Source organism: Trypanosoma brucei, chromosome 1, assembly GCF_000002445.2.
Source record: "Trypanosoma brucei brucei TREU927 chromosome 1, complete sequence".
Classification (NCBI taxonomy): Eukaryota; Euglenozoa; class Kinetoplastea; order Trypanosomatida; family Trypanosomatidae; genus Trypanosoma; species Trypanosoma brucei.
The window spans coordinates 981,802-1,007,519 of NC_008409.1; the positions used below are offsets into that span (position 1 = coordinate 981,802).

The 25,718-nt window shown below is 43.8% G+C and overlaps 22 protein-coding genes across 22 annotated transcripts, besides 25 other annotated features; 20 read left to right on the forward strand and 2 right to left on the reverse strand.

Annotated features, from left to right (window-relative positions):
* Positions 1 to 168: 168 nt before the first annotated feature.
* Positions 169 to 280: a sequence feature (Signal anchor predicted for Tb927.1.4790 by SignalP 2.0 HMM (Signal peptide probabilty 0.096, signal anchor probability 0.877) with cleavage site probability 0.082 between residues 38 and 39).
* Positions 169 to 540, forward strand: TB927.1.4790 (hypothetical protein, unlikely; the record flags this gene model as incomplete). The annotated part of the gene is made up of 1 exon (XM_001219171.1): positions 169 to 540. One exon carries the CDS (start codon positions 169 to 171, stop codon positions 538 to 540), a length of 372 nt encoding a protein of 123 aa, XP_001219172.1.
* Positions 226 to 282: a sequence feature (3 probable transmembrane helices predicted for Tb927.1.4790 by TMHMM2.0 at aa 20-38, 51-73 and 93-115).
* Positions 319 to 387: a sequence feature (3 probable transmembrane helices predicted for Tb927.1.4790 by TMHMM2.0 at aa 20-38, 51-73 and 93-115).
* Positions 445 to 513: a sequence feature (3 probable transmembrane helices predicted for Tb927.1.4790 by TMHMM2.0 at aa 20-38, 51-73 and 93-115).
* Positions 541 to 743: 203 nt separating the features above from the next.
* On the forward strand, positions 744 to 2,147 carry TB927.1.4800 (hypothetical protein, conserved; the record flags this gene model as incomplete). Its single annotated transcript, XM_001219172.1, has 1 exon — positions 744 to 2,147. The coding sequence occupies one exon, from the start codon at positions 744 to 746 to the stop codon at positions 2,145 to 2,147; it is 1,404 nt and encodes a 467-aa protein (XP_001219173.1).
* Positions 2,659 to 4,111, forward strand: an mRNA.
* Positions 4,112 to 4,274: 163 nt separating this feature from the next.
* Positions 4,275 to 4,586, forward strand: TB927.1.4820 (hypothetical protein, unlikely; the record flags this gene model as incomplete). Its single annotated transcript, XM_001219173.1, has 1 exon — positions 4,275 to 4,586. The coding sequence occupies one exon, from the start codon at positions 4,275 to 4,277 to the stop codon at positions 4,584 to 4,586; it is 312 nt and encodes a 103-aa protein (XP_001219174.1).
* On the forward strand, positions 4,917 to 5,819 carry TB927.1.4830 (phospholipase A1, putative; the record flags this gene model as incomplete). The annotated part of the gene is made up of 1 exon (XM_001219174.1): positions 4,917 to 5,819. The coding sequence occupies one exon, from the start codon at positions 4,917 to 4,919 to the stop codon at positions 5,817 to 5,819; it is 903 nt and encodes a 300-aa protein (XP_001219175.1).
* TB927.1.4840 (hypothetical protein, unlikely) lies at positions 6,020 to 6,367 on the reverse strand (the record flags this gene model as incomplete). The annotated part of the gene is made up of 1 exon (XM_001219175.1): positions 6,020 to 6,367. The coding sequence occupies one exon, from the start codon at positions 6,365 to 6,367 to the stop codon at positions 6,020 to 6,022; it is 348 nt and encodes a 115-aa protein (XP_001219176.1).
* Positions 6,101 to 6,169: a sequence feature (1 probable transmembrane helix predicted for Tb927.1.4840 by TMHMM2.0 at aa 67-89).
* Positions 7,118 to 7,336, forward strand: TB927.1.4850 (hypothetical protein, unlikely; the record flags this gene model as incomplete). The annotated part of the gene is made up of 1 exon (XM_001219176.1): positions 7,118 to 7,336. One exon carries the CDS (start codon positions 7,118 to 7,120, stop codon positions 7,334 to 7,336), a length of 219 nt encoding a protein of 72 aa, XP_001219177.1.
* Positions 7,645 to 7,836, forward strand: an mRNA.
* A 133-nt stretch (positions 7,837 to 7,969) lies between these two features.
* Positions 7,970 to 8,027: a sequence feature (Signal peptide predicted for Tb927.1.4870 by SignalP 2.0 HMM (Signal peptide probabilty 0.925, signal anchor probability 0.003) with cleavage site probability 0.652 between residues 20 and 21).
* TB927.1.4870 (expression site-associated gene (ESAG) protein; expression site-associated gene 1 (ESAG1)) lies at positions 7,970 to 8,956 on the forward strand (the record flags this gene model as incomplete). The annotated part of the gene is made up of 1 exon (XM_001219177.1): positions 7,970 to 8,956. The coding sequence occupies one exon, from the start codon at positions 7,970 to 7,972 to the stop codon at positions 8,954 to 8,956; it is 987 nt and encodes a 328-aa protein (XP_001219178.1).
* A 778-nt stretch (positions 8,957 to 9,734) lies between these two features.
* On the forward strand, positions 9,735 to 9,896 carry TB927.1.4880 (hypothetical protein, unlikely; the record flags this gene model as incomplete). Its single annotated transcript, XM_001219178.1, has 1 exon — positions 9,735 to 9,896. One exon carries the CDS (start codon positions 9,735 to 9,737, stop codon positions 9,894 to 9,896), a length of 162 nt encoding a protein of 53 aa, XP_001219179.1.
* Positions 9,897 to 10,202: 306 nt separating this feature from the next.
* Positions 10,203 to 10,263: a sequence feature (Signal peptide predicted for Tb927.1.4890 by SignalP 2.0 HMM (Signal peptide probabilty 0.963, signal anchor probability 0.007) with cleavage site probability 0.655 between residues 21 and 22).
* TB927.1.4890 (expression site-associated gene 2 (ESAG2) protein, putative) lies at positions 10,203 to 11,567 on the forward strand (the record flags this gene model as incomplete). Its single annotated transcript, XM_001219179.1, has 1 exon — positions 10,203 to 11,567. One exon carries the CDS (start codon positions 10,203 to 10,205, stop codon positions 11,565 to 11,567), a length of 1,365 nt encoding a protein of 454 aa, XP_001219180.1.
* Positions 11,493 to 11,498: a sequence feature (GPI-Anchor Signal predicted for Tb927.1.4890 by DGPI v2.04 with cleavage site probability 0.15599999 near 431).
* Positions 11,568 to 11,742: 175 nt separating the features above from the next.
* Positions 11,743 to 11,812: a sequence feature (Signal peptide predicted for Tb927.1.4900 by SignalP 2.0 HMM (Signal peptide probabilty 1.000, signal anchor probability 0.000) with cleavage site probability 0.484 between residues 24 and 25).
* Positions 11,743 to 12,861, forward strand: TB927.1.4900 (expression site-associated gene 11 (ESAG11) protein, putative; the record flags this gene model as incomplete). Its single annotated transcript, XM_001219180.1, has 1 exon — positions 11,743 to 12,861. The coding sequence occupies one exon, from the start codon at positions 11,743 to 11,745 to the stop codon at positions 12,859 to 12,861; it is 1,119 nt and encodes a 372-aa protein (XP_001219181.1).
* A 130-nt stretch (positions 12,862 to 12,991) lies between these two features.
* Positions 12,992 to 13,049: a sequence feature (Signal peptide predicted for Tb927.1.4910 by SignalP 2.0 HMM (Signal peptide probabilty 0.925, signal anchor probability 0.003) with cleavage site probability 0.652 between residues 20 and 21).
* Positions 12,992 to 13,966, forward strand: TB927.1.4910 (expression site-associated gene (ESAG) protein; expression site-associated gene 1 (ESAG1); the record flags this gene model as incomplete). Its single annotated transcript, XM_001219181.1, has 1 exon — positions 12,992 to 13,966. The coding sequence occupies one exon, from the start codon at positions 12,992 to 12,994 to the stop codon at positions 13,964 to 13,966; it is 975 nt and encodes a 324-aa protein (XP_001219182.1).
* Positions 13,967 to 14,870: 904 nt separating this feature from the next.
* TB927.1.4920 (hypothetical protein) lies at positions 14,871 to 15,458 on the forward strand (the record flags this gene model as incomplete). The annotated part of the gene is made up of 1 exon (XM_001219182.1): positions 14,871 to 15,458. The coding sequence occupies one exon, from the start codon at positions 14,871 to 14,873 to the stop codon at positions 15,456 to 15,458; it is 588 nt and encodes a 195-aa protein (XP_001219183.1).
* A 369-nt stretch (positions 15,459 to 15,827) lies between these two features.
* Positions 15,828 to 15,833: a repeat region (telomeric repeat hexamer TTAGGG).
* Positions 15,834 to 16,080: 247 nt separating this feature from the next.
* TB927.1.4930 (hypothetical protein, unlikely) lies at positions 16,081 to 16,434 on the reverse strand (the record flags this gene model as incomplete). Its single annotated transcript, XM_001219183.1, has 1 exon — positions 16,081 to 16,434. The coding sequence occupies one exon, from the start codon at positions 16,432 to 16,434 to the stop codon at positions 16,081 to 16,083; it is 354 nt and encodes a 117-aa protein (XP_001219184.1).
* A 705-nt stretch (positions 16,435 to 17,139) lies between these two features.
* Positions 17,140 to 17,308: a sequence feature (Signal anchor predicted for Tb927.1.4940 by SignalP 2.0 HMM (Signal peptide probabilty 0.033, signal anchor probability 0.645) with cleavage site probability 0.012 between residues 57 and 58).
* On the forward strand, positions 17,140 to 17,337 carry TB927.1.4940 (hypothetical protein, unlikely; the record flags this gene model as incomplete). The annotated part of the gene is made up of 1 exon (XM_001219184.1): positions 17,140 to 17,337. The coding sequence occupies one exon, from the start codon at positions 17,140 to 17,142 to the stop codon at positions 17,335 to 17,337; it is 198 nt and encodes a 65-aa protein (XP_001219185.1).
* Positions 17,239 to 17,307: a sequence feature (1 probable transmembrane helix predicted for Tb927.1.4940 by TMHMM2.0 at aa 34-56).
* A 461-nt stretch (positions 17,338 to 17,798) lies between the features above and the next one.
* On the forward strand, positions 17,799 to 18,050 carry TB927.1.4950 (hypothetical protein, unlikely; the record flags this gene model as incomplete). Its single annotated transcript, XM_001219185.1, has 1 exon — positions 17,799 to 18,050. The coding sequence occupies one exon, from the start codon at positions 17,799 to 17,801 to the stop codon at positions 18,048 to 18,050; it is 252 nt and encodes an 83-aa protein (XP_001219186.1).
* Positions 17,889 to 17,957: a sequence feature (2 probable transmembrane helices predicted for Tb927.1.4950 by TMHMM2.0 at aa 31-53 and 60-82).
* Positions 17,976 to 18,044: a sequence feature (2 probable transmembrane helices predicted for Tb927.1.4950 by TMHMM2.0 at aa 31-53 and 60-82).
* Positions 18,051 to 18,101: 51 nt separating the features above from the next.
* Positions 18,102 to 18,107: a repeat region (inverted telomeric repeat hexamer CCCTAA).
* Positions 18,108 to 18,970: 863 nt separating this feature from the next.
* Positions 18,971 to 18,976: a repeat region (telomeric repeat hexamer TTAGGG).
* Positions 19,500 to 19,626: a sequence feature (Signal peptide predicted for Tb927.1.4960 by SignalP 2.0 HMM (Signal peptide probabilty 0.838, signal anchor probability 0.107) with cleavage site probability 0.366 between residues 43 and 44).
* Positions 19,500 to 19,724, forward strand: TB927.1.4960 (hypothetical protein, unlikely; the record flags this gene model as incomplete). The annotated part of the gene is made up of 1 exon (XM_001219186.1): positions 19,500 to 19,724. One exon carries the CDS (start codon positions 19,500 to 19,502, stop codon positions 19,722 to 19,724), a length of 225 nt encoding a protein of 74 aa, XP_001219187.1.
* Positions 19,536 to 19,604: a sequence feature (2 probable transmembrane helices predicted for Tb927.1.4960 by TMHMM2.0 at aa 13-35 and 50-72).
* Positions 19,647 to 19,715: a sequence feature (2 probable transmembrane helices predicted for Tb927.1.4960 by TMHMM2.0 at aa 13-35 and 50-72).
* Positions 19,665 to 19,670: a sequence feature (GPI-Anchor Signal predicted for Tb927.1.4960 by DGPI v2.04 with cleavage site probability 0.72 near 56).
* A 56-nt stretch (positions 19,725 to 19,780) lies between the features above and the next one.
* Positions 19,781 to 20,257, forward strand: TB927.1.4970 (hypothetical protein; the record flags this gene model as incomplete). Its single annotated transcript, XM_001219187.1, has 1 exon — positions 19,781 to 20,257. One exon carries the CDS (start codon positions 19,781 to 19,783, stop codon positions 20,255 to 20,257), a length of 477 nt encoding a protein of 158 aa, XP_001219188.1.
* A 238-nt stretch (positions 20,258 to 20,495) lies between these two features.
* On the forward strand, positions 20,496 to 20,603 carry TB927.1.4980 (hypothetical protein, unlikely; the record flags this gene model as incomplete). The annotated part of the gene is made up of 1 exon (XM_024642690.1): positions 20,496 to 20,603. The coding sequence occupies one exon, from the start codon at positions 20,496 to 20,498 to the stop codon at positions 20,601 to 20,603; it is 108 nt and encodes a 35-aa protein (XP_024498414.1).
* Positions 20,514 to 20,582: a sequence feature (1 probable transmembrane helix predicted for Tb927.1.4980 by TMHMM2.0 at aa 7-29).
* Positions 20,604 to 20,955: 352 nt separating the features above from the next.
* On the forward strand, positions 20,956 to 21,099 carry TB927.1.4990 (hypothetical protein, unlikely; the record flags this gene model as incomplete). The annotated part of the gene is made up of 1 exon (XM_001219189.1): positions 20,956 to 21,099. The coding sequence occupies one exon, from the start codon at positions 20,956 to 20,958 to the stop codon at positions 21,097 to 21,099; it is 144 nt and encodes a 47-aa protein (XP_001219190.1).
* Positions 21,100 to 22,506: 1,407 nt separating this feature from the next.
* TB927.1.5000 (hypothetical protein, conserved) lies at positions 22,507 to 23,322 on the forward strand (the record flags this gene model as incomplete). The annotated part of the gene is made up of 1 exon (XM_001219190.1): positions 22,507 to 23,322. One exon carries the CDS (start codon positions 22,507 to 22,509, stop codon positions 23,320 to 23,322), a length of 816 nt encoding a protein of 271 aa, XP_001219191.1.
* Positions 23,323 to 24,576: 1,254 nt separating this feature from the next.
* Positions 24,577 to 24,640: a sequence feature (Signal peptide predicted for Tb927.1.5010 by SignalP 2.0 HMM (Signal peptide probabilty 0.641, signal anchor probability 0.007) with cleavage site probability 0.468 between residues 22 and 23).
* TB927.1.5010 (hypothetical protein, unlikely) lies at positions 24,577 to 24,774 on the forward strand (the record flags this gene model as incomplete). Its single annotated transcript, XM_001219191.1, has 1 exon — positions 24,577 to 24,774. The coding sequence occupies one exon, from the start codon at positions 24,577 to 24,579 to the stop codon at positions 24,772 to 24,774; it is 198 nt and encodes a 65-aa protein (XP_001219192.1).
* Positions 24,775 to 25,458: 684 nt separating this feature from the next.
* On the forward strand, positions 25,459 to 25,617 carry TB927.1.5020 (hypothetical protein, unlikely; the record flags this gene model as incomplete). Its single annotated transcript, XM_001219192.1, has 1 exon — positions 25,459 to 25,617. One exon carries the CDS (start codon positions 25,459 to 25,461, stop codon positions 25,615 to 25,617), a length of 159 nt encoding a protein of 52 aa, XP_001219193.1.
* Between the last annotated feature and the right edge of the window lie 101 nt (positions 25,618 to 25,718).

Here is a 25,718-nt window from a genome sequence, read left to right on the forward strand (position 1 = left end):
GAGCAACAAATAAATGTGCAAAATCCGCTCTGCGTGAGGCATACCCGCGTTAAAGGAGATTAAGCGAAAGGTTGGGTGGGAGAACCGGCTGCCTTCTTATGCGGGGGTTTCCGACACAAGTTTCGCTTGTATGATCATCTCGCGGTTTCTTAATGGGCTCACTTCCACATGTCCGCTCTCTTTAAATGCACCTTGCTGGTCGTGTACCGCAGTTTCAAAGTGAACATATTTCCGTACCTCTTTCTTTTCCATTTTAGTCTTGTTTGTCCGTTAATTCGATGCAAAAGTTGCTTTCGTCGATGCTCTCGTTGTTATTATTATTATTATTTGTTACAGTTGCCAGTTATTGCAATTTTTGTCTTGCCGTGGTCTCTGGATTTTGGAGTTCACGCGCTTATATCTTCTCGCGCCGTTTTTTCGCTCACTCAATTTGTTTGTCTCTCCGCTATTTCTTCTATTTGTTTATTTATTTCGGCCTCCGCTACTGCGTTTGCTATTTCTATCCTTTCTTTTGACCTTTGTAGAAGGGAACTGTTGTAGTTTCTTTTTCTGTCATTGCGTCTTACTTCAGGGCGCGTAGCGGATACTCAATAATTGTAGTAGAGGCACGGGTCTCAACTCTGTGGATCTTCTCGCATAGAAAAGGGCAGAAGTATATACATTCATAAATAAATATATATATATATATATCAGCACAAGCATACAGATTGTAGCAAACTCCATATAAAATTTAAAACAGTTAAATGCGCTCGCGCGAGGTGTACAGCGGATCGCAACCCATAGAGGAATATCATTCACCCAGTTCCCCATCAATTTCAAGTTCTGGTGACCCCTGTCGTGAGCCCATATCACCTTTGGGGGATCGCACGTTGATTATGGCTTTAGACGGAATGTTGCATGCCTCCCGCAAGGATGGCGGATTTGAGGGAGTGCTACGTTACGACGACTTGCGGCAGTTGTTGGCGAGGTTGGGCCTTACGTGGGAAACAGATCGTATTGATGACTGTTGGTATGATATAGTGAGGGGTCATGCCGCGCCAGTTGCGGATGACATGTCATGGGTTCGACATTGCGTTTGTGAACACCTCTATGGAGAGTGCGCTGGGATAAGCACCACAGAGCTTTTGAGTGAGCAGCAGACACTTTCACCGCGGGACGAATTCTGTAATCTCGCGGAACTAAATGCCATCTCTGCATGGCGTACACCCGCGAAAGAAAAGAGGGATCGAACACAAGCGGTAGCGCCGTCGAAATTCACGTTAAGGGCGAAAACTGTGGTTAAAGGAGGTGCCGGTTTGGAAGGGACGTCGCCTAAACGAGAAGCGCAGCCGCAACGACAGCGGTCTCCGCCGCGGTCAGCGACATCACCTCAATTGTTGTTCGATGAGGCGGTGTGCGGCAGAGGTATTAGTCCACGTCAGGGCATCTGCTTTACGTCACCTACGATGTCAAGTATGCGGAGGGGGCGCGCTACCGCTGTAATGTCGAGGCACCGGTCTGGATTAAGTACTGACAGTTTCCCTAGACGAAGGAGTCCCTCACCATCGTCGCATGGTGATGTGTTCCACCGCCTAACAGAAGATGCCCACAGCAGGAGAAATCGGCAACTTGCCGTTGCTGCAGCAGCCGTTGAGGCTCAATCGGCAGCGCAAACGGGGGGCACCGTTTCCACAAGTCCTGCGCGATCCCGTCGTCCATCACCTGGTGGGCGTGGGATGTGGGAACGGCCAACAAAATCATACCAGGCTAAGTTTTCTGGTGAGCCTCCACCATTTGACCCTCTTGAGTCACAACCGGCCACTCCACCCGTGACGAGGCATAAACCACCGGGACCTTCGTCTTTTGTACCAACGGGATATGTAGAGGCGGTAGCGCGGTTGCGAAAATACGCATCATCACGCCCACATTATCAGGACTTCATGAGCTCTCTTCGTTCAGAGCCCGTAACTTCTCACGTAGTCGATGATACGCCAATTCTTAGATTGCCAGTGCGGGGGGGTGCTCGGCAGTTTTCGGGAAAAGTTGTTGATGTGCGACTCGCAACGCCCACACGGTCACGATCCAACGATGTGCTTCGTGATGTGCCGTATGATGATCCATCGCGGGTGATTTATCAAAACATGCTGCGGGGAAGGCGGTGTGCATAAGTTTTATACGCCGAGGCGGCATAGACGCGATTTCCATAGGGATGTTTTGTTTTTGTTTTTTACTTTCCCTGCTTTTATATCATTATTGTTAGTCTTTTTTTTCTTTTTTGAACGATTTTCTTCCGCATTTTTATTTTGAATATCAGGCACGCTAGAATTTTTAATTTCATAGAAAAATGTACGTTTTGAGCTTCTGTATTGCGTATTCTCGTGAAATGAGTTCATTCCTTTCTTTTTTTAAAAAAATTGTTGATCCTTTTTTTTTCCCCCTCCCCTGTTCCTACCGGCCCCATGTCTTTTAACCATTGTGCTTGTGACCCATCGCTTGTAATGAAAATAACATTTTCTTTCCATATAAATTTGTTTGTAATGTATCTGTATTTGTGTGTGTTTACTTTAGGCGTAGTGACACACACACACACAAAAAAAAAAAAATAGGAGGGGAAACCTGTAAGTCCAGCCCAACCGCGTGAGGTTGCGTATAGTTTGAGCCACTGCAGTGGGCATTTCAATGCGGTTGTCTAATCGTTGCCTCATAAAGCGGGATTTTGATGCTTGGGCTTATAACATATACTGGCCGCAGAAAAAGGCGTTTCTTCCACTAATGGGCTTCGCGAGTTTAACAGTTGAGGATATTAAGTTTGCATACAATGCGTGGTGTCTCTTGCGTCTCGCAATGTTTTATGGTGCCACACACCCAAAGGTTCTCAGTCCATTAGTGAACTGCACTCCATCAATGGACATCATACATGGCGGAAATCGAATTTTTTACATGCACTCGCAAGTGTCCACTCCCCTTTCACAACGAAAAATAAAAGTTGCACTAACTCCCTGCCATCCCGGGGCACAATTACTGCAGTCATTTCCGTGGGAAACTGCAGCTCAACAGGGCGGTTGGGGTTCAACGGAGGGCGATGATAATTGCGGCGTGGAGATAATTCTCGGAATGGAAAATGGCATGTCTGAAGAGGTACGTGCGGGATGTGATTATTGCCTTTACGTGCCTCAATACGGTTCTGTAGGTTCACTTTCAATGCTTTCAGCAATGGCAATTGCCGTACATTTGGCCTTCTGTGCGCGGTGGATGAGGCGGGGTACTGAAGTGAATGAACGACTTGTACCATTTTTGGGGGCATATGCCTTTGAGCAGTGACGCCAATGGCACAATTGCGCCCTGTACGCTTCCACATGAGAAAAATCTTATACACTTTAGTAATGAAGAAATTCGAGCTTTACTTGCGGAGAGGCGCCTGCAGTATCGAATGCAGCTTTCCGTGATGGTATATAATGAGTTTGGTGATCGCAACATTGGGGCCATCATGCGCAATGCAAATGTGTTCAATTGCGAGGAACTTATTGTTCTGAATCGTCGCAAGTTTAACCGGCGGGGTGCCGTTGGTACACATCATGTGCTCACGACGACATTTCACGCTACTTTGCACGACAGGAGTTGTCAGTCACGTTTGCAGGGTTATGTGTTGTGGCTACTGCATCAATATTATCCATATCTGAAAGTTTATGGTGCATCTCCATCTCCATCTAATGATAATGATAATGATAATGATGTTGCCACTTTCCTTCGACACGACAACATTCACTTGCAACGTTGGCTTCGATGTAATGGTTACCAACACAATGAAGCGGGCCCAATCGCTAATATAACTGCAAGTTTTGGAACTGGTGACCACTGGGTTCATCTTATTGGAAAGGAAGTTTATCTTGACGATGAGAGTTCACTTGTGTCCGCAGTAAAGTCAGCTGCTGCAGCGGGATATCGCGGCATAATGTTAGTGGTTCCTGAAGAGGGCGCAACATTACCATTAGAATTGGTGAAAGAGTCACAACGCGTAGTTTTTATTGCACATCCCAATCGACTTGCACGGGATGTGCAGCGTGGACTTAATGGTGCACTCGCGACGGCGGTTGCTCTCGAGCGCCTTCGAACCGCAATCGATAATATTTAAGCATTCGGTGCTCTTCCGCCACGAGAAGTCACACGTGTAACATTAACTTGATTGCCCGCTTTTTTTTTACAATTTTGAAAAAAAAATTAACAAAAAAAAACCCTTTTCTCTCCTCCACTCTTCCCAGTATTTGTGTTCATGATGCGTGTGCCCGTGTGTATATATGTATATATATATGTGTGTGTGTGTTCAACCTTTGTTGTCATTTATCTTAACTGTTGAATGTCCACCATATAATGGCTTATGCAAGTGCCTCTTCACAGTTTCTTTCTTTTTTCTTATATTTGGAAGGAGAGAAGAAGGGGAGGGAGGGGGGACAAGGCTTTTTTTAAAAGATTTTTTTAAAAATTTTTATTTTCACAGATGGGGAGGGGAATTTATTAAAGTACTGGGGGCGACATTAACTCCCATATGCATTTCGTTTCAGCAGTATGTGAGGGCCTGTTGCTCCCTCTTTCCTGCAATTATCGTCTAACAATAGTAGTTATTATAATTATTGTTATTATTATTATCATCATCGTTATTTCTTCTCCTCACCATTTGGCACGTGAGGGAATTTGACATTTTCCATGGGAAGTGTCCTGCATTTCGTCTCTTCTTTCCTTTTCTTTCCTCACCTCTCTTTTTCTTTTTTATTTTCGAAGCGTAAGTTAACACAAGGTGTATGTTAATAAATTAAAAAAAAAAAGAGAAAGAAAGAAAGAAGTATCCACCGCAAGTGGCGCTGTCGTATAGGTTTATTTTAGGAGAGAAGTGATTCAGAAATACTTCACACACACCAATTGGAATCATTTTATAAGGAATCATGTCGGAACCCGTTGATCAGTTATTAAAAACGTACCTTCAGTCATGTGATTATTCAATTGATTCCTCTTCCAGGAAGAAAGCACTTGAAATGTCATGTTTGTGTTGCCATGTTTATGGTGGTGAAGGACATCTTCCTGATGGTTGGCTCGTATGCACTCGTGAAGTTGAGGGACTTAAAAAAAGGGACGAGAGTTGCGGTTTTCGATCTGAATTGTACACAAATGGTTCCAAATATGTACTCGCCTTTGCGGGAGTTCACGACAACCGAAGCGCTTTTGAAAGTGCGCTGCAATTAGTTGGAAAATCGGATGCGTACAAGTTAGCAGCGGCAAATGCGGCGTTGGTGGTTTCCGCTTTTGGATTATCAAATGTTTCATTCACGGGGCATTCGCTTGGCGGTGGTTTGGCGACTGCAGCTGCTGTTTTTACCGGCGCTCCCGCCATTACCTTCAATCCCGCTTGGCTTTCATCATCCACAAGATCCGAGTTGTTAAAATTCCCTTCGGTTGAGGTAATTAATTATGTTATTTTTGCCGAAGCGCTTGATGTGTTCCAACGACATCCGCAACTTCTGAACTCCGTCCCTGCTGGAGCTTTTTTTGCTGGACTTCTCAGTAACAGCAAAATTCAACAGTTTGGCACATTTAAATATATTTACTGTAAAGTTATACATGACAGGCCACATTATATTGATGCTCACCTCATAGAGACAATTATTGAGGAATTACGGAAGGAAAATGGAGAAAAAATTTCAGCTTCCGACCTGGCCGCTTCATCACTCCATGAAGATGTTATGGGAGGTATGGCACAACTTGTGCAACAAAAGATGTCAGTTATTATGGAAGTTGTTGCGTCTGTCATGTCAAAGCAATTTTCTGCCGGAGGGTTCGGTTCTTCATGAACTCATAACGCAAAAAAAAAAAAGAACAATAACAACAACAACAACAACAAAAGAAGTAAAATGAAAAAAAAAAAAGAAAAAGAAAAAGAAAAGAAAAGAAGAAAAGCCACGGGAGTGTGAAGGAGAAGTAATGGGTCGGGAAAAAGAGAAATGTTGCCGGACACCTGCAGCGCTAAATCAATGGAAAGTCCCTTAAATTGTCAATCCGCTTTCTCACAACCTCGTGGCATTTTTTTTTGTTTTTTGTTTTCCGCAATGCGACTTAAAGAGGTGTGTGACGGCAGAAGGGCCCGTGGGATGAAGTTGTAAGCGTATACATTTGTGTACATAAATATATAAATATGTAAATATGTATTTATATACGTGCATTTCATTCCTGTCTGTAATATTTGTTTGTGAGGTTGCGGCACATTTCGTTGTATTCGGCGTCCATAACTTTCCAACATTTTTGTTTTTTTTCTCCTCTTTCCAAAAAATGTTGGTTCCCACTTCCCTCGCATTCCCCCGCTTATTCTTCTGTGCCATTTTTTTTGGAGACTATTTTCCATTCCTATTTATTATTACTAATTATTGTTATTATTATCACTATTATTATTATTATTAATTGCCATTTATGTCATTATTACAAAATAACCAATTATTATTATTATTACTATTTTTATTAAAGCTGTTGCACTGCGGAGGACATTTGATGCCCTTTCGCGTTTGAAGTAATTGCGATGTTGACTGTCTGAATTTCATATATATAAATATATATATATATATTTATTTATTTCTTTCCTCCCTTCCTCTTTTGTTTATTCCTCTGTTATTTCTGTAGCGAATGTAACGAAGAAGTGATGTTGCCGGCGCCAGTTCATTAAGAGGAGATGTTTCTGTTCTGTTCTGTTTTTTTTTTTGATTCTCCCACAATTCCACGTTTAACCTTCCAACTGTGTGACTGGTGGTAGAGAAAAATAAAAAATATTTTTTTCTGGTTTAAACAAAGAAAATCCGCTTCCAATTTGAATTGCGCAAAAACCCTCGTCAAAGCCAGTGATTTCTTGAGATGCGGGAATTCCAAATATATTCGAGCGATGGAGTCGCGTCAGATGTTGTGTCATAACTTCACAATTAACTCCCAAACACACACGCGCACACAAAAATAAGATAAAAATAAATCAAATAAAAATAAATAATGGGAAGCGTTGCGGCACACTCCAAATGTGCAGGGACTCATGAAGTGCATTTTGGTTTCGATGCCTTCGCAGTGATATTTTTTTTCTGGCGCATTTTCCTCTTATTTGTGCGTTACGCAAATGTTAATTTGTGAAATGTCGCACGGGGGAAAAGAGAAAAAAAGAAAACACAAGCAGAGATGGAGCCTCAAAGAAAGCGCTGTATTTTTTTTTTTTTGTGGTTGCAGCTCCAAAGAAATTAATTGGTGGAGGCGACGCCGGTTAACGATATGTTTTGCAACCGTTGCAGCACTGAGAGTTGTCGCGGCATCCCAACTTCATAGTTCCCGTACGCGATAAATAAATGAGAAGTTAAGTGTTAACTGCTGAAACAAATAAATGCAAAATTAGTCTTAAAGGCGAGAATAAAAAAAAAAGGAATGGAGGGAGGGGTGACGGTTGAATTGTTGATGTTTATGGAAAGTACTGCGAGTTGAGGGGTTTAACAATTTATAATAATAATTTTCTACTTGCGATAACGAAGTGTCTGCGATCGTCCTGAGGTTTGCAGGCAACCAATAATATTTGTGCCCACATTGAGCTGATGAACAGAAGGTATTACACGGCAACCAAAAAATAAGACCAAACAAAATTAAGCCTCTCTCCCCTTTGCCGAACTTGAAAATAAACTAAAAAAATTGTTAACTCAGAGTCCGATAGTGCGTAGGTATTTCAAGGAGAATGGAAGGAAACGCAAGGGAAGTGTCGATGACGATGATGTTATAGATGAAGAAGGATTTACAATGAGGAAGCAACATACCCTAATGGGTTTAATGGCTTTTGCAGCAGTTTTGGTTATGTAATTCAATGTTATATTTTATGCTACGGTTCTGTTATTGGTATTGTGCGTTTGTGATACCCACTGCTTTTTTGTGTAATGGAGGGGATGTGTTTTTCCTCTTTTATATCTTTTGCCACATGTGATTGTAGGTAATGAAAGTTACGATAGCGGAATTGGTTGTTTTGTTATTTTCTGTAATTTGTATTGATGGGAAGGAGGACAATGGGTGTACGTTGATAACAGATTATCACGGTGATGCACCTTTAAGTGAGTCCGTATGTTATCTCAGTTGTCTTTCGAATGCATTAAATAAATTGTACAGCGAGGGAGAGAGGAGGCTGTTTGTGAATGAGGAAGTGTATGCAAATGCATTTCGTATATTGGATGATATGGAAGGAAGAGCAGGTGAAAGTGTTAGATATTTGAGTATTATTAGTGTTGCGATGGTAAAGGAAAATAATAGGTTGGAAAAGCTTATATCTCATGGAAATGCAATGGGAGACCTTGTAGCTAAGGCTGGTGGATTATTTGCTGAGGTTAATGAAAGTGTGAGGGCAGTGAGGAAAGAAATACCTGGTGCCCTTATAAAAGTGAATAAATATTATACGGCTATTGCTGAGATCACAAGGACTGTGTGGGATGATGTTAAAGCTGTGGAAAGTGGAAAGCACGAATGTAAAGATCAAGAGTTTAGAGGTGTTAAAGAGTTTGACGTTACATGTGGAGATAACGCATGTCTGCTGGCACATGGTGTGAGTGAGGGCGCCCTCAAACATTATAAGAATGGGCTTCTTGAAATAAACGTGATGACAAAGTCCGGTGGGGTGAGCAAATGCCTCAACTTACCACGCAATAACCTGTATAAGAGTGGTGCGGTAAACAATTCAAACAAAGTACTGGATTGGCGTGATGATGCTGACACTGTCACTCACTTTCTACTCAAACTGAAAATACGGGACATCTTTAGCACCCTCATCGCACCTTTTGCTGCTGGACAACCACCTTCTGCACTCTTGGACATGATGGCCAATATCACTTCACTTTACTCCCGTTTCAATGAAGTCCACAGGAGTTTCACTTCGTTGCTGTTCGACACGAATAGCATTGATAATGTGAAAAGCACTAATTCTACCATCTGACAGATATTTTCAGATATTTTCCCTCGTTCTATAATAAAAATAACTTTACGCGTGCGTGCTCTCATCCTTTTCAACTGATAATTTCTTTATCTGGAGTGTCCCTGTCTTGGTTATCTTAATTGTGAGTGTTAGTGACTGTGGTTGTCGCTCCACCATTTGTGTTGTAGGGTAGTGGGGTGTGTTAATTCTTTCTGCATGTGAAGTAAGGAAGAAATATTTGGTTTTGTGCTCACAAGAGTAGTTTTGTTGCCATTTATTTTTGGTTATGCAAAGAACCTGCGTGCAATGAAGATAAATGAGAATTCATTGAAAGGATGAGCGGTTACGTATGTAATATCCGTTTTTTTCTACCAGAGTGTCTCTAAGGATGGTGACTGGTGGGTGTGGCAAATGATCTAAATGGAGGTAATAACAGGGAGGGTCACTCGTTATTTTGGAACTGTTCTATTTTTTGGTGTGTTGGTGGCTAACATAATATCCCATCATGTCACCACATAATCAGCGGTTTCAGTAATGAGCATAATTGTTTGAGACGGTGTTTTGAGAATGCAACTTTTATCTTTATCATTTTGTGGCTTAAGAAAATGGAAGGGAGGAGGTTGTGCATGTTCACAAAGAGAGGAGCAAAGGCTGTTGTCAATACCTGTATGAAAGGAGGAGGATGTGCTAAATGAGGCTCAGTAGCAAAGTTGTGTGCATTGGATAAGGGTAAGACATACATGCAAATTAAGCGCGTAATCTATTAGAGAGTAAAGGCATAAAGTAACAACTGAAAGTAATGGGGTCAGAGGAGGGTATGGAAAAACATAGCATGAATGTGCAAGTACTCATTATGGTAGTGGAAGTGTTCATCTGGAGAGTAGATGAGCTCATTGAGAAACTCAAGAAATCGGTAGCACAACTAAGTTGGGAAAGTGTAATTACCTGGCATGGAGAGTAAGGAAGTGAATATGTTGGATGAAGAAATTAGGAGAAATGGTGTAACGAAAAGGAGAATACCGCAGTTGTGAGGAAGTCTAACGTTGATATCTAACTTCAGGCAAGGGAATTCATGTAACTGCGTGTTTCCGACGTGTGTTACGTTGTGTTGGGTGCTGCTGTAATTGGTTTGTGTCAGGCACTTTCAAGATCCGATATTTGGTTGTATATGTCTGTTGAGTGTGTCTGCCAATATCAGTAATGACTGTAATTATAAGCTTTTGTTTTTTCCTCCTTTTCGGCGGATGAATGTATAGGCAAAATTACAATGAGGTGTGAAACAGTGTTTACTGTTGGGTTGTTTGCGATTGTTTTATCTCCTTCCTTTCAGGGGGATTTGGGGTCGTTCAAATGGAGCACAGAATTGATTGACTGGAGCAAGATTACAGAATATATTGATGAGAGTTATAAGCACCATAACGCTGGTGAGTTCGAGACACTGTGCAAGATTTACAGAATTACGCAGGCAGAAGCTCCACAACCTTCCTTTGAGAATCGCGAGAAGGAAGGAGAGATTATGAATAAGTTGGAGGAAATGGTCAAGCAAACGGCGGGTGCTGGTGTTAATAACAGTTCAAGCAAGTCAGGTAACAGCACGACAGCATATCAGGAGATAAGGAAACTGTTTGAGAAGGCGAAAGCGCTGAAGGAGGAAATTGAGGTGAACAGGACAAAAGCCTTAAATGCAAGTCGTTCTGCTGAAGATAATATGCTGAGAGCTGTGTATGGCGACGCTGTGGATGTTGCAAGAAATGAGAATAAAACTCTAGAGCAAGCCATGAGGGGAAACAAATCACTGCTGTTCAATAATGTCGACAATGCGGGCACGAGCTGCGGTTCTTATGGAGAGAAGTTTGTTGGAAAGACACTAATTAATGACTTTTTCTGCCTATGTGTGGGAGAGGCTATAGGTGGAACAGGGAGCGTAATAGAAAAAAAAGTGGAAAGGGGAGATGTTTTTAATACACATATATATAATGGGTTTAATTGTCCTTGTAAAGATGAGATAAGGAGGCCAAGTAATGGTAGTTGGACCATGATGGCTGAATTTTGTGCGAGTGGCGAGGAGCTTTGCGAGCCTCAAAACGTCATATACAACCATACTGAAGCATGGAATGTGATCAGCAAAGCTTGTGTATACAAGAATATTGCATCGAATGTGAAAACCTTAAAGAGTGCACTAGCTCACTTTGATTCACTAGTAAATTTGGAACAGGATAAATATCAGGTGAAGGGCATTTTCGGTTATGTGAAAACTGAAAACAACACAAATCACACCTGCACGGGTCATACTGCTGGATTCACATGTGTTAGTTACAGTTACACACTTGAAAATGGTGGGATTCCATGGTACAATCACCTTACTAACGCTACTGAGCAACTGCAAGAAATGGATGAATATGCCAAAGAGGCTGACAGTCATCTTCATGAGTTGGAAGAATACCAACATGAGGCAGAGGAAATATTTCTTGAGGTGAAGCTAGGAGGTGATGCGGAGCTATGGAAAAGCAACCGAGGTAAGGGTGATGGTGAAGGTGATAATACAGTGGTAGATAATGATGGACTTACTCATTTGAATATTGCAACTGGGGGTTTTACATTATTAGTTTTATCTCTTATTTGTACGCTTTAGTTTGCTTCTACGTTACCTATTATATTATGTTTTCTTTTGTTTTTTCGCTTCTTTGTTGCTGCGTCTATTTGGTATAATATGCTTATGTATGTATGTTCATGTATGTGTTAATTTCTCATGAGATGTAAATGTTTTAAATTATCCCATATAAACTTGTTTTGTTTCTAGATAAGTAATGAAGGTGGTATCACTTTTTCTTGCAGCGTGTCTGGCAGTATTGGGTGCTGTCAGTAAGGCAGTGACGGGGCAGCCTTCCGGTAAGGCCATGACACTCAAGGGAGCTGAAACATTATGCAATCTCAGTCATGCCTTGAGGGCCGTGAGTGCTAAGACTCAGGACAAACAAAAGAATGCGACAGAAATGGTGGATAAGTTTCGGGAGTGGAGACATCGGCACGGTGTAAAGGGAAGGACATGGAGGGCAATAGTGCAGGGTTTGGAGAAGATAGGTGTTGTTAATGAAAGTTACATGGAAGGTATAAAGAAAACATATGCGGAAATGGAAAAGATAATGAACAATACAGACAAGGCTCTGCAGGTAATGGATACTAGTTTTTTAAACATTGTAAGAGTTTCCTATCATGTTGTGAATGCATCACTGTCAATAGGACAAGTGTTGAGGGATCTGGTAGTATTGTTTGAGCAAACAAAGGGAAGTGGAAACAATTGGTGCTGTTTGGTGAAGGAGAAAACTGCCTCTTCAGGAAATGGATGTGGAAGTGGGAGCGGTAGTGGAAGTGATGGCAAACACGAGTTGGCCGAGGCTCCAGAAGAGTGTAATATGTCTGTTACAAAGGATATGTCAGATTATGGTATACTTGCCACGCTAGATAAATACACAAATAACCAAGATGTTGAATTAACAGTTAACGCGTCACCGAACTGCTGGATTATGGGTACGGAAGAGGTTGCAAATGGAGGAGCTGGATCTTTTATAGTGGGAACCACTGGAGGGTTCGTTACCTATAGCCAAGGTTCTGCCGTTATCCTGAAGTCTGGTGACATGGTGCTCAAACTTATCAGCAATTACACTTCAATCAGAGACGGATATGAAAGTATTACAAAACAGTACCGTGATGTAGAGCCAACTCTTACTTCCTTTTCTGAGCATGAAAATAAACTAAAAAAATTGTTAACTCAGAGTCCGATGGTGCGTAGATATTTCAAGGAGAATGGAAGGAAACGCAAGGGAAGTGTCGATGACGATGATGTTATAGATGAAGAAGGATTTACAATGAGGAAGCAACATACCCTAATGGGTTTAATGGCTTTTGCAGCAGTTTTGGTTATGTAATTCAATGTTATATTTTATGCTACGGTTCTGTTATTGGTATTGTGCGTTTGTGATACCCACTGCTTTTTTGTGTAATGGAGGGGATGTGTTTTTCCTCTTTTATATCTTTTGCCACATGTGATTGTAGGTAATGAAAGTTACGATAGCGGAATTGGTTGTTTTGTTATTTTCTGTAATTTGTATTGATGGGAAGGAGGACAATGGGTGTACGTTGATAACAGATTATCACGGTGATGCACCTTTAAGTGAGTCCGTGTGTTATCTCAGTTGCCTTTCGGATGCATTAAATAAATTGTACAGCGAGGGAGAGAGGAGGCTGTTTGTGAATGAGGAAGTGTATGCAAATGCATTTCGTATATTGGATGATATGGAAGGAAGAGCAGGTGAAAGTGTTAGATATTTGAGTATTATTAGTGTTGCGATGGTAGAGGAAAATAATAGGTTGGAAAAGCTTATATCTCATGGAAATGCAATGGGAGACCTTGTAGCTAAGGCTGGTGGATTATTTGCTGAGGTTAATGAAAGTGTGAGGGCAGTGAGGAAAGAAATACCTGGTGCCCTTATAAAAGTGAATAAATATTATACGGCTATTGCTGAGATCACAAGGACTGTGTGGGATGATGTTAAAGCTGTGGAAAGTGGAAAGCACGAATGTAAAGATCAAGAGTTTAGAGGTGTTAAAGAGTTTGACGTTACATGTGGAGATAACGCATGTCTGCTGGCACATGGTGTGAGTGAGGGCGCCCTCAAACATTATAAGAATGGGCTTCTTGAAATAAACGTGATGAGTGGTTCTGTGAGCAAATGCCTCAACTTACCACGCAATAACCTGTATTTGAATGGCGCGATAAATAGTTCCCACGGCTTGCTGAAGTGGCGCCAACACAGTGCCGAAATGTTCCAGCTTGAACTTAGAGTAAAGAATATTTTTAATCCCCTCGTCGCATCTTTTGCTGCTGGACAATCGTCTTCAGTACTTGCCGAAATGATGGCCAATATCACTTCGCTTTACTCTCGTTTCAACGAAGTCCACAGGAGTTTCACTTCTTTGCTAGTCAACCCCAATCTCACTGACACCGGGGATGGTATTGATTCCATTTTTTAACGAACACGGTTATGAGCATGTTCTTAATACATTGTGTGTATGCGCCTACTTACGTGTCGTGTGTGTGTGTTTTGTGCTGGTGTGCGCCCGTGAAGTTTTTTTTCGCCTTGGAGGAGTAATAGCGGCGGTGAATTTTCGACAATGGGTACGTGCATTGCGTTTCTACATGGCGTAGAAAATATTTCGTCTCATTTCTGTCGTGGTAATAAAGTCCCTAGTGTACTTTTAACGCACTCGTGCATCCGGTCCGCGCTTTGTTTGTTGTGGTAATAAAAACCAGAGACCCATCTCAACTCTTTTTTTTTTTCGTGCCTCAACCTTGGATTGCCCACAAAGACTTAGCTATTTGTTGGTTAGGTGGCCAGGGCGTTAATATTTCCCCCAGTGTGCGTGATGTTTTTTAGTTTATGTTGGTGGGACAGAGTTGCCTCTTGAGAGGCAGCGACCGGGTGAATGCGGAACACTTGTGGTTCATGTGCGGCGAGTGAGCGGTTCTTTGGCTGCAGCGGTTAACGGCGGGGGCACTACGTGCTTGTTCGCTGTTGGCGGTTGGCCGCTGAACAACCATACAGGCCGTCGATGGATGGCGTTAAAAGTTCCTTATTTTTTCACCTTCATTCTATGGCACAACTTCTTATTGTTGAAGGGTCGCCTGGAATGTTACCTGACACACATCTTGGCATGCGTTCCCATAGTGATTGCCTTTGTTCAAACATTTTACCATAGATATATGGCGGCTGTAGTTCCCTCTGTACGTTGTCTGTGCTTTGCTCCCTGTTTGGGGTGCTTTCCATGCTCCTTTCCTTTCCCATTGATGCGCTTTTATCGTTAGGTTAGCCACTGAGCCGCGGCGCGATTGCAAAACGTAGGCGAAATGTGCAGGTAAAGCAGATCTTTGTTTCACATGGCTCCCCGTGGCGGGGACGCTTTGAGACAGATGGACGAGACGACCTGCAACTTTGGTGGTCCCTTTTGTGAATCCCCCGATGCCCTTTCTGTGTGCTTCGCTGCTTCTTCACATGGCCGAAGTAATGAATCCGGCGGCCCCACATCTTTTGTTTTCCTTTATCTTCTTGCTATTTGCAGAGAGTTTGAAGGTGCCAATATGCGTGACCCCAAGGCATGTGCACTTTCTTCCCTACACACATGCACACACACATCATCACATGGTTTTATGGGCCACCCCGTGATGCAGCCGATTCCTTGTTGTGGCATTTTACAGGTGCTTTTTAGACCCGTGTCTACGCTTATGATGATTAGGTTGTTTGCAAAGAAGCTGTTCCTCATTCCTGATGATTTGTTTACCTTTCGGTTGAGGGGGCCCCTTCTGATTATGAGCAGCATTGATCCAGGGAACGGATCGTTGCGGCACCCCGCAGGTTCGGAAAATGGCGTTTCACAATATCTTGTTTGTTTTCACTCTGGGGGTTTAACTGTACAGGAACCGTCCCATTCATCTCGCTGGGTGGGGATATATTTTGCAGCGACTTAGCGCCACAGCGATTTACAAACGATCCACTGGGTCGAATGCCTGTGCCGCCTTTTTTTCCTGTTTTCCAACCATATTTCAACCAAACAGCTGTGCCACAGCGTCTGCTGTTGAGCATTTGAAGCCCTGACTATCAAGGCTAAAGTAAAAGACCCAGTTGATTCTTTAGTGTCCTCGCAATTGTTCCTTTTGTTGACTCGCAGAGGGCACTGATGAGGCGATTGACTGGAACGGTGCCACCTTTGTTGCAAGCTTGTTTACCTTGAAGATCGGTATTATAATGCCCTTTTATCAACCATTTTTGGTACTGCACTGTTATCCACGCATTGGCCCTATAACTTCAATAGGCTTTATCTTTCTTTCCTCCCGAGGCCCTAAACTTCCTCTCCGTGCATATTATTTCCTGCAACTGCGGTTCCTGTGGGGAACTTACCTGACACTAACAACAGTCCCTTCTTATAGGCAACTTGCGCCTACAGTTCCCCACTCGCGGCCACCTTGCTCTTGGGGCTTCCAGAACTTTTGTGGAACTCCTCCCGCGAATCATGTAGCCGTCCCTTTATCGGTATTGTCCTCTTGACAACCATTTCTGATATGCTCCGTAACCTCGGTGTAAACGCCTCATTCAACGGCTCCCAGCCTTCTGATTCCATAGCCATTGTTTTAAATGTTTCTCCCCTCCACCCCTCAGGATGTTTCGTTGGATCGCACTTTTCACGTTACGTATCTTCGCACCCTCTTTTCTCGCATCACCAAGTTTCCTCATTCCACTTCCGATATTTGTCAGTTCTTTGCTCCAGAAGTGTTGCACCAGTCTATCTGTTTTAGGAGTTCTCGTTTCCGCTTTCATTCTCACCACAGACAGTAGCACTGCCTCCTTCACATCATCCGCTTCTAATGGGAGTATGACTGAACCTCTTTCTTCAGCCCACGCAGTCTGATTCGTTGGGGTGTTATCCAACCATTTTTTAAATAGCATGCGAATAATGCACGGCGGTGGTGGCAAAAATTGGCTTTATCAGCATTCACACTGACGTTTGGTTTGAGTGTGATTAAATTGCGATTGCTAGATATATAATGGCAGCGGGACTCGGAAAACACGGCGACAGAGATGTGACTTGCAAAGCATATTCCCACTTCTGTGAGGACGGATACCCCTCTTCCGTAGGAAAAACTTGCCGATCCCAGTCTGTGTGATCGTGAAATCGGTCTGAGCTCCCTTTCGTCCAGCCAAACTTGTTCCTCTTAACTTTCTTTTGGCATCCGAAAGAATTGTCGGGCCAACGTCCTTCTTAACGCCACCTCTATACAGTGGTGACGACAGACCACAGATGCCCAAAGAAGTGCGTTTGAATGCACAGAAGGATAAATAAATAACACTTTGAACTGCAGAGAACCGACGGCGTTCACCTTCCCATCTGTGTGGAAGATACCGGATCGTAGCATCATGATGAAACCGCCAGTATCGTCAGGGAATAACAATATTATTACACAACTTAATAGCACCCCATTTTACAACATTCTCTTTTTCTAAGAATAGCGGCAACAATCGTCACCGTTATCACTTCAGACACAAGTTGCCATGGCACAGACCGCGACACCGTGGCAACAAGCAAGGATATTTAGAAAACGAACTGCGATGACCAAATTTCACTGAAAACATACATGGCCATAGGCTAAACATATGCATGTGGCGGTATGCATTGCCACGGCTTCCGACAAAAATTCTGTCAAAACATCTGGTGTTTCTTTTTCTTTTTTGCGTCAAGTCACGCACCTACACGCCCACGGCGCTACACTTCCCATCCTCTCCCCAATTCTTATCCTCTTCTTGATGTTCATACTTGTGTATTCGAAGTGCTTCTGGTACAAATTTGTGTGACACTCCGCCCTTTTCATATGTGGCGTTCTGGCGACTATCCTTAGGTAAAATATCCAAGTATTAAGAAAAAACTGCTTCATTGCAGACAAGAAAAATACAAGTGAGTTATCAACATGTCGACTAGGATGAATATGCATGATGATGAATACAAACAGAAAAGAAACCACATTCAACGTTGCGGTGTAAGCAAAGTTTACAGAAACACAAAACACCAGGTGTGCCTAGCAATGTCTTTTATAACAGAGAAAGTAAGGTACAGAGACGTCAGTGTATTTTAAATTACCCTAGTTTTAAAATATTGTTGAAACAAAGAATAGATACTGCCGCTACTCAATCGCAAGTTAGTGCTTTGTTTGCTCAATCCTTATTCACGGAACGGCAACTAATACTTCGTCGCCTTAAAAAAAAATGAGTGAGTACGCTCCCGCAACTGGGACTGCGACTTCCTCCTGTCACTATCAATGACTTTCATTCATTTCCGTTTGCGCTGCTCCTCTATGTCGCTTCTTCAACATCCTTCTCCCTATCGTGATGACGAAACGCGCGTTGATATAATTACTCATGCATTTAGCGATATGTTTTTTTTTTTAATTGCCATGCCACATACCATTCTTATTATCCTCAAGTTCCTCGGCCAGCTCTTTGTTATCCTTCCATGCCTTTACCTTCTATTCCTTTTCTTTGGTGGTTACGGTTGGGGCATCATACCTTAGAAGCACCGTTGGGTACAAGTAAATTGCAGACGACGTGTTACCGTTAGTCTTCCCTAATTTTTAGCCTCTACTTTTTTTTTTTGCTAAGTGCCCCTTTATATTTCCGCTTTTCGGGGGGAAATCATTATGTCTACCCGAACTGTATACTCACTTGCATTGGAGGTCCTCAGTTGTTTGCATTCGCAAAGATAAAGTGGAGTCGAGCTTTCGCAGCCTTTTGAAATCCTCGGAGTTTCGCTTGGTCGGATAAGTCAAGCGTCGTCACCCTTCGCATCCAGTTTTCCTTTGTGACCATATAGTCCCAAGTTAGTGTATTCTACCTAAAATATGTTAAGAACTGCCGATGTACATCCCTTTGAGCGCTTCTATCTATCTCCGAATGCTTTATTTAGTTCAAAGACTGACATCCTATGGGGCCCGATAACACGCGATTCATTCAGCGGGTACTCAAATACCATTAGCCGAAAACGATTAAGAGGAGAAATCAATTTCAAACTATTGAAGTGTTCCCACCTCACCAACGAACACCCGCTCCTGAATCAGTCCACGAACTAAGAAAGCTACCTTCTAAAGCATCAGGTCGCAGCGCCCAAGTTCCACTACCGCACAAAGTCCTCAGAGGCGTTACGAGTTAGTGCCCCCAAAGGCGAATTCGCACCAATTACTTAACATGAAGCGCCCTTAAACCCCAACTCAGCGATTGTGATAGAACGTGTCGTCGAATGTCGCCATTTCACAATGCACAGCGCGTGCGGCCGTAAGTGAACTTTGCACATACGCTCCCGACGGCCACTTTCCCAACTGCGAAGATCAAGCCGACTTCTACAGGGTCGTCTTGACCTAAAGGAAGAGTGTCAATAATCCAATTCAAGTTCATACCCTCCGCACCAACCGGAGTCTTTACGTCCCCTAGTTTCATTTTAGGGGCGATCGTCTGAGATGGACGTCTGCAACGTCAATAGTATTAAAGGTTTTCAAAACCAACGATAGCTTCGTTCTCGTCAGCAGCCGGCCCGATTTCCCGCTATATGGTATGCGACCCGAGCTCATTTCCGGGGAAGAGAAATCCGAGGCCGGCGAAAGGCCGCAAAGCCAATCGCACACATACGGGAGGGTCGGTTCATGTCTTCCCTCCAGGCTGTTCACTTCAATCGCACTGAGCCGCCCAAGTTCACTTCTTGCCGAATGGAAATGTCTGTATTCGTGACGGTCAGTGCTTTACCTCCTTTCTTTTTGTTTTAGAGCGTGTCCACGCACATTAATTTCTTGTTCGCACCCGTGACTGAACACCCTGACGCCATTTAAACTATTCAATAGCAGTGCCCCAGGTTGCTGGCTAGAGCACGTACTTCTTTTCCCTTTTTTCTTAAACAAACGCACACGCGTTCCGCTTCATCGCATCGGTTCAAGTTTTCGGAGTATTTAGTGCCGAGCGGCGATCGCCGTCTCATGGCAACAGTGTCCCCGCTGCCGCCAACAGCTTCAGCGGTGTCAGCTGTGGTATATGAAGGCCGTCCCTTTGCTCTTTTCTTGGGTTGTGCGACCTTTTTTTTTTTTTCAGTCAGTCCATCTCTTCGAGGGAGGTTTCAGTTGCATCTTCAGCCGGTCCCTACAGGTGGGGCTTTCGGCTCCATTATTCTGTTTTCGCAGCGCTTGTTTGTGTTTTCGCGGTAAACTCATCCCCCATTCCTCGGGCGCGTAGCCCCCATCGCCGGTCACGGCGCTTGTCGATGCGCATCCATGCCCCTCCATACCCGTTTTTTAATTTTTTGTTTCTTTGCTTCCACACCGAGCCGCGTAGAATTCCTCGGCGAACTGTTTCATACACTCAGGTAGTTCCGGCCTCGATTTTCCACGGGATGGCAGACCGAGCTTTAACGTGCGTGCGGCCCGCTGCTTACTTTCTTCCGGGTGATCGCGCCTCCTCATTTTTATCCTCCGGAGCAATCCTTCTATTTGAGGAACGGGTGTGCACTCCTCATAAAGCTTCAGAGTCTACCGTATGTCCAGTGGCTGGGCACTCGAAAGTGTTCGCGCCCTCTTGTTACGTTGAACCATTTTCAATCATCGAGGTGGCTCTTGAGGAACGAAGGAATCGCGTTGGTCGGATGAGTTGGTGCTTTCGTCTCTTCGCCATCAAGCTTCGCGGGGGCAATCCCACACAATTTCCGCCGCCAGCCAGCTCTGTGGAACACGTTCAAGTTTAAGTGGCATCTCGGCGCGAGTGGTGCTATCGAGGGTCTGTTGCGATTCGCGTAAGGCTATACAAAGGAATTAAGGGTATGCAAGCACGACGCGGCTGGTCTTTGTGCCGCGTGTTGCCGTATTCGGAGCTTGCAGAACAGTGTTCTGCGTCCGTGGGAATTCCATTGGTCCCCATTTTCCTCCAAAAAGTCGGTGTAGTTTCGAACTAGATATTCGTCGGGCAGTCCGTGTGTGGCGTCTATGGGCCAGAGTGCCTCCACCCATTTATTTGGGAGCAACCTCATACGATTTGCAATTGGTGTTGTGTGCCTCTGGCCCTTGTGGGGAGGAATGGAGGCGTCCAGGTGACAAACCGGTGCGGCGCGCTGTGTTTCGCATAAGTACTGGATTTATTCACTGTTAGTTCTGGAGGTTGGCTAGTTGCTTGTGTGCGCAGTCAGGTCAGAAACTCGTTTTTTTTCCACATTCAGTGTCTGCGTGAAATGTATCAATGCCTCTTTATCAAATCTGTTTCTGGACACACTCCACAGTTATGGGTACGTCAGTGATCACCATGACTGCTCAAACCGAGCACCAACAGTAGAACCACCGCGATTTGCTGACGCAAGAAGAGGTTTCACTGAAATAGCCGGAGTGCGGCGTTCCATTTTCGAAGCCGAAAACATTAAGTGATCTGCGCGGGTTGGATGACGTTTACTTCATGGAGAGTGATTTCTTTTTTGGAAACTACAGATCAAGGTGGATGCATGTCAAGAGTGCCCGTCAGTGTGGGAACACGAGTGCTGGCGTAGGTGAGAAAATGGGGGATGGAATTGTGGGATGTAACGACGAAACAAGAGGTTAGGTACTCTGCAAGAGTAGGTTGTTATATGTCCTTCTCTCTTGCTTCCCACTGCTGGACTGCTCATGTGAGCCCAATTGTTTCTGTCATGCTAACGTTGTTAGTTAACTTATCTGGAGAGTTGAACGTCTAATTCACTTCAAAAATAAGCAAAAGGGCGTATGCGAATTTGTTCCTTGTCGTTACTACACGCTCTACCCTCTCAAAGAGTAATTTGATTCCATATTATATCCTTTTTTGTTTGGCGAAAGGTGATACGACTCCCGTTCTGTTGTTGTTTACTTTGTTACGTGGTCGGGTGATGTGTATGCACAGGTACTGCCTTGGAAGTGCAATTATACCTGTGACGTCTCAAACGTTCAGAACTCCGTTGTTTTCTGGTTATAAAACAAAGGCTGCGAATCTACACTAATGCTGTTTTGTGGGTTACTTCGGTTTGCAGCTTGTTACAAGAGCAGTGTGCTTTGACGGTTTTTTAAATTCGCTTTATTTTTTTAATAATTATGGGTTAAGTCATGATTGCGCGGTATTTTCAACAGTAGGTTTTGTTATTTTTACAGTTTGGAACAACAAATGAAGTGCTGAACACCCCTTTTTTGGTTTTGTATATATATATTTCTACTTCGTCACAGCACTTTAGAATTGTGTGCCGTAATGAGTAAGAGAAAAAATATGAGCTCTTCTTAAAATTATAAAAATGTTTTTGTGATTTCAAACAGCTTCGCGGAATGACTGTTGTGTACCATTTTCACCAAGTAAACATTTTTATGATTTCCTCTTTTTCCGCGCACGGCATACCTGTCCAACACGGGGTTTAGCACTGCACCAATAACTATCTTGAAGGTGTCGTACAGTTGTCTTTCAATGATTTAGTATTAGCAGGGGTAAGGTTGAGGTTCACGGGAGGGATGGGAATAGCCACATACAACATGTGTAAAGGAAACTGTCATACAATGCACTCAAGGATTATCTTGCAGTCATACGCGTCATTTGAACTTTGTGTAACCTTGTTGTACTGTTGAGTGCTTTTGTGCTACTTTTTTTCTCCTGTCTATTTCAATTAGTATGCGTTCTTTCTTTGTTGGAAGGTTAATGGGAGGTAAAGAGGCCTTTTTTAAACCTCGTATTCGCATTTAGCAGTCGGCACAATGTATATGCCTTCTTAACGTAGGTGATGCCAGGTACGTATATATTTTTGTGTTTACGGTAGTCTGCGGTACAAGTAGACCAAGTGAACTGTGTGCTCTTCGATCATGACCAACAACGGCGCTCCATGTGTTTTGCAATATTTTTGTCGCTGGTGTTTCCACCGTACACTTGTTTCTTTCGATACCTTTTTTCAGCGAAAATTTCCACCCTTTTTCCCCTTTTTAGTAACTCATTTACTAGAGAGGCAAGTGAAAGCATAACATGACAACTGAAGAGGGAAAAGTAGAGACACCAGTGGCCAAAGGAGCGTTTAGCCCGACGCGCCACGTCATGTTTGCCGACGAGGTCACGGAAGTGCAACCACAACACAATGATATGAACGCCGGCAATGGGTTGGATGCTGTAGAGGGAAACCACACCAATCACGAGGAAGTGCCCCATCATTTGCGTCAAAATTACGGCACCGGTGGCGATTCAAATGACAACGGTGAAGCGGGTGAAGGAGATTTCGGCCGTGGTAAAAGAGGTGGTCGTAATCGAAACCGTAGGCGTCACAATGCGAAACCAATTTTGAAGGCTCTCGTGACGGAGGCCAATTCCGAAGCGGATGCTGAAGAGGACTTGCGCGTGCGCACGACACTTGTGGTAGCGGAAGAAAATGCCCAACGCCTTCGCGTTGAACATCAGGAACTTGAAGATCACGCTGATATTGGTTCACTCTTCAAGGCATCTGACAAGACCTTGTGGGGCCGTTATTCACTAAAAGGTAAGCGAGTGATGAATACTTCCAGTGAAGAAGGCACTCCCATGAGATATTCGACAATGTGTGATGCTTCAACGACTTCAGACAACTTGAGCTGGAGAAATCAAGAGGAAATGCAAGACGCATCAACGCAAGCTGAATTTGAGGAGATTGTTGAAGACACACCGAGGGCCATCAGTGGTTCGGGTCCGCTGGCGAGATTACTTGGGGGGGTTGGTGGTCACCGTGACGAGTGGTATCGGCGTATTTGGAAATTATTTGTGCTTCTTGTTGTTCTTTTTTATGTGCGCCGGTTTGTTCCTCGGCTGCGGTAACTAGTTTGTGATGCAGAGGCTGTGCCTTCTACGGAGTAACACTGTATATGACTGTATTTATCTGTGTCCTATTTGTCATGCAACGCAACATGTAAGCGAAGCGGTTTCTCCTCAGTGCCTGCGATGTCAGACATGTTGCTCACTTAGTGGGGGTAGCATATATGTATATATTTGTGGTGTCATTTTCTTGCAAGACGGACGGTTTCACGTACTAAGAAAAAAGTGTGTGTGTTCGGGGTTAAATATTTCTATGCAGACAGCAGTGCCACGGTAGTTGGAGTCTCTGCTATTGAAGACTGAAAATTCAGCTTTAAGATAAGATATAGCAAAAAGAGAAAAGAGAACACTTGATCGAACTAAACAAATCACTATTGCGGAGGGCTTAGTCAGCGGTATCAATGCAAATAAATACATGTGCGTGCATACATATATGTGTATGTGAGTGAGCCGATTGCCGGCGTGCGTGGCGTAGGTAAAGGAAGGTGATCACATCACCCCCATTTTGCGAAGCGAGGAGAGCGCACAGTTCGGTTGGTTAGCGAGTAGGAGTAAAAATTGAAGGAAGGACCTTGTCATACTTTGCATTATTTGGAAGTCATAGCACTGTTTCCCGCCCCATTCAAAAGAAAATTTGTTTACATGTTTCGTAACAGAGATAGAAACACGGTTTCCACTGTCGTCACCTCCTTCGTTTCAAACCCTATTTCATCCATTTGTTTCCTCTCCCTTTTCGATAGTTTGTGAAAGCCACAACCACCTTTTTTTGTACCTTAGTTTACTCTCGTGTCACCACCGAGCTACCAGTTGCATGTCTGGCTAGGCATATGCCGACACATTTTTAGTGGAATCGCCGTTGACACAATTTGCCAATCAGTGTCTCAGTGCTTGGGTTATAAACGTGCATAACTCGGACACCGGACACGAGCTTGTGCTGAAAATTGTGTCCCTGTTGTCATCCAGAGGTTCAGGGAGTTTACATTTTGAAGAATGAGGGTCTTCGATTGACTTCCTGGGACGTATCGAATACGTCAAGCACAGTCGAATGCAGTAAAGCAGTGCCTTGTCGAGAATACATCGAGACAATGGCAGCAGACACACTACTCTACTTCATTTGGTAGTGTAGCATTATTTTTTTTATTTTTGTCCGAATACTTTCGTATCCCAACACCAGAGGCTTCTCGAGCTGTTTGCCTTGTTTTGGCTTATGGTGCTATGGTTGTGTGGCCAAGAAGTGAGGTCACAGTTCGCTAAGGGATGTGCACCAGCACGTTAACGGGGCGGGTATGGGTGCAGTTGTGTTGTATGCATACATCTGTCGGTGTGCCGAGTTATCCTATAGAGCGCAAACGCCAACCGGTGGGCCGGGAAGTAGAACAGGAGTGTTCATTTCGTTTGAGCCGGAGCGGAAGCAGTGGGTCACAGCACCCAGCTCAAAGAAGGGGAGTTAACTGAGGTGTGTGATTATTGAGAAAGGAACTGAAATTGTTGGGAATTGAAGCATCCCGAACTTTCCCCATCCCTTTGGTCATCAGACAGCCGTAATGATTTTCCCACAATGGGCTCTGTGCAAAGTTCATTTGCTCTAATGGCTGAGATGTGATTCTCGCCCTCGCGCGATCAGCGGGGAGGAACAGCACCGTTACATTGAGTTAGGAGCCATGTTTAGTTCAACTTTTTCTGTCACTGGGAGTTGATCAGAATGAGAGGATGTGATTTTTATTTCCCCTTAATGGTGTACATTATGTGCGACACTGGCGTGTGTCAATTTTAACAGCTAGAATCGTTGGTTTAATTTGCTGTGCGCTAATTAGAGTCGTCGTACGCTCAGGGAAAGGTGGCGCATGCTCTTCTGGGAAGGGCTGTTTCTCAACTAACCCAGATTAATTGGTTGCTTTGTTGGGTGTGTGTGTGTAATTCCTTTATGTGTTAATTCTCTAGTGAGGTATCTAGTGCTCTGCCGCTTGGTCACTGTCTCTGTACAGGTGTGGAAGTTGCCATCATCTGATGCCGACCACCCCGTTTCGATGTTAACAAAGACAGTGTTTCTTACACGCACCGGGAAAACACTATTTGATGGCGCGTTTACTTGACTAGCCCCATGCTTCTTACGGCCAGCGTATGTAACGCCTTCCAGGAATGGATGAACCGAATCGGAGGTGGCAGTGTCTTCAGCCACTTCGCAAGGGACTTAAAGGAACGACAAAGTTGTGTTGTATTGGTGGGGTTCTTCTTCCCGTATCTTCATTTGACCGTAAGTTTCCACGACTATTGAAGGGCTCTGTGTTGCGCAATTGAAAATGCGTGTTGTTATGCGATTCTGATATGCTTTTGTAGTCCCGTTTTACTGATTTTTCCTCCCCACAAAAGTGGAGGAGCATCCCGTTTTTTTTTCTCGC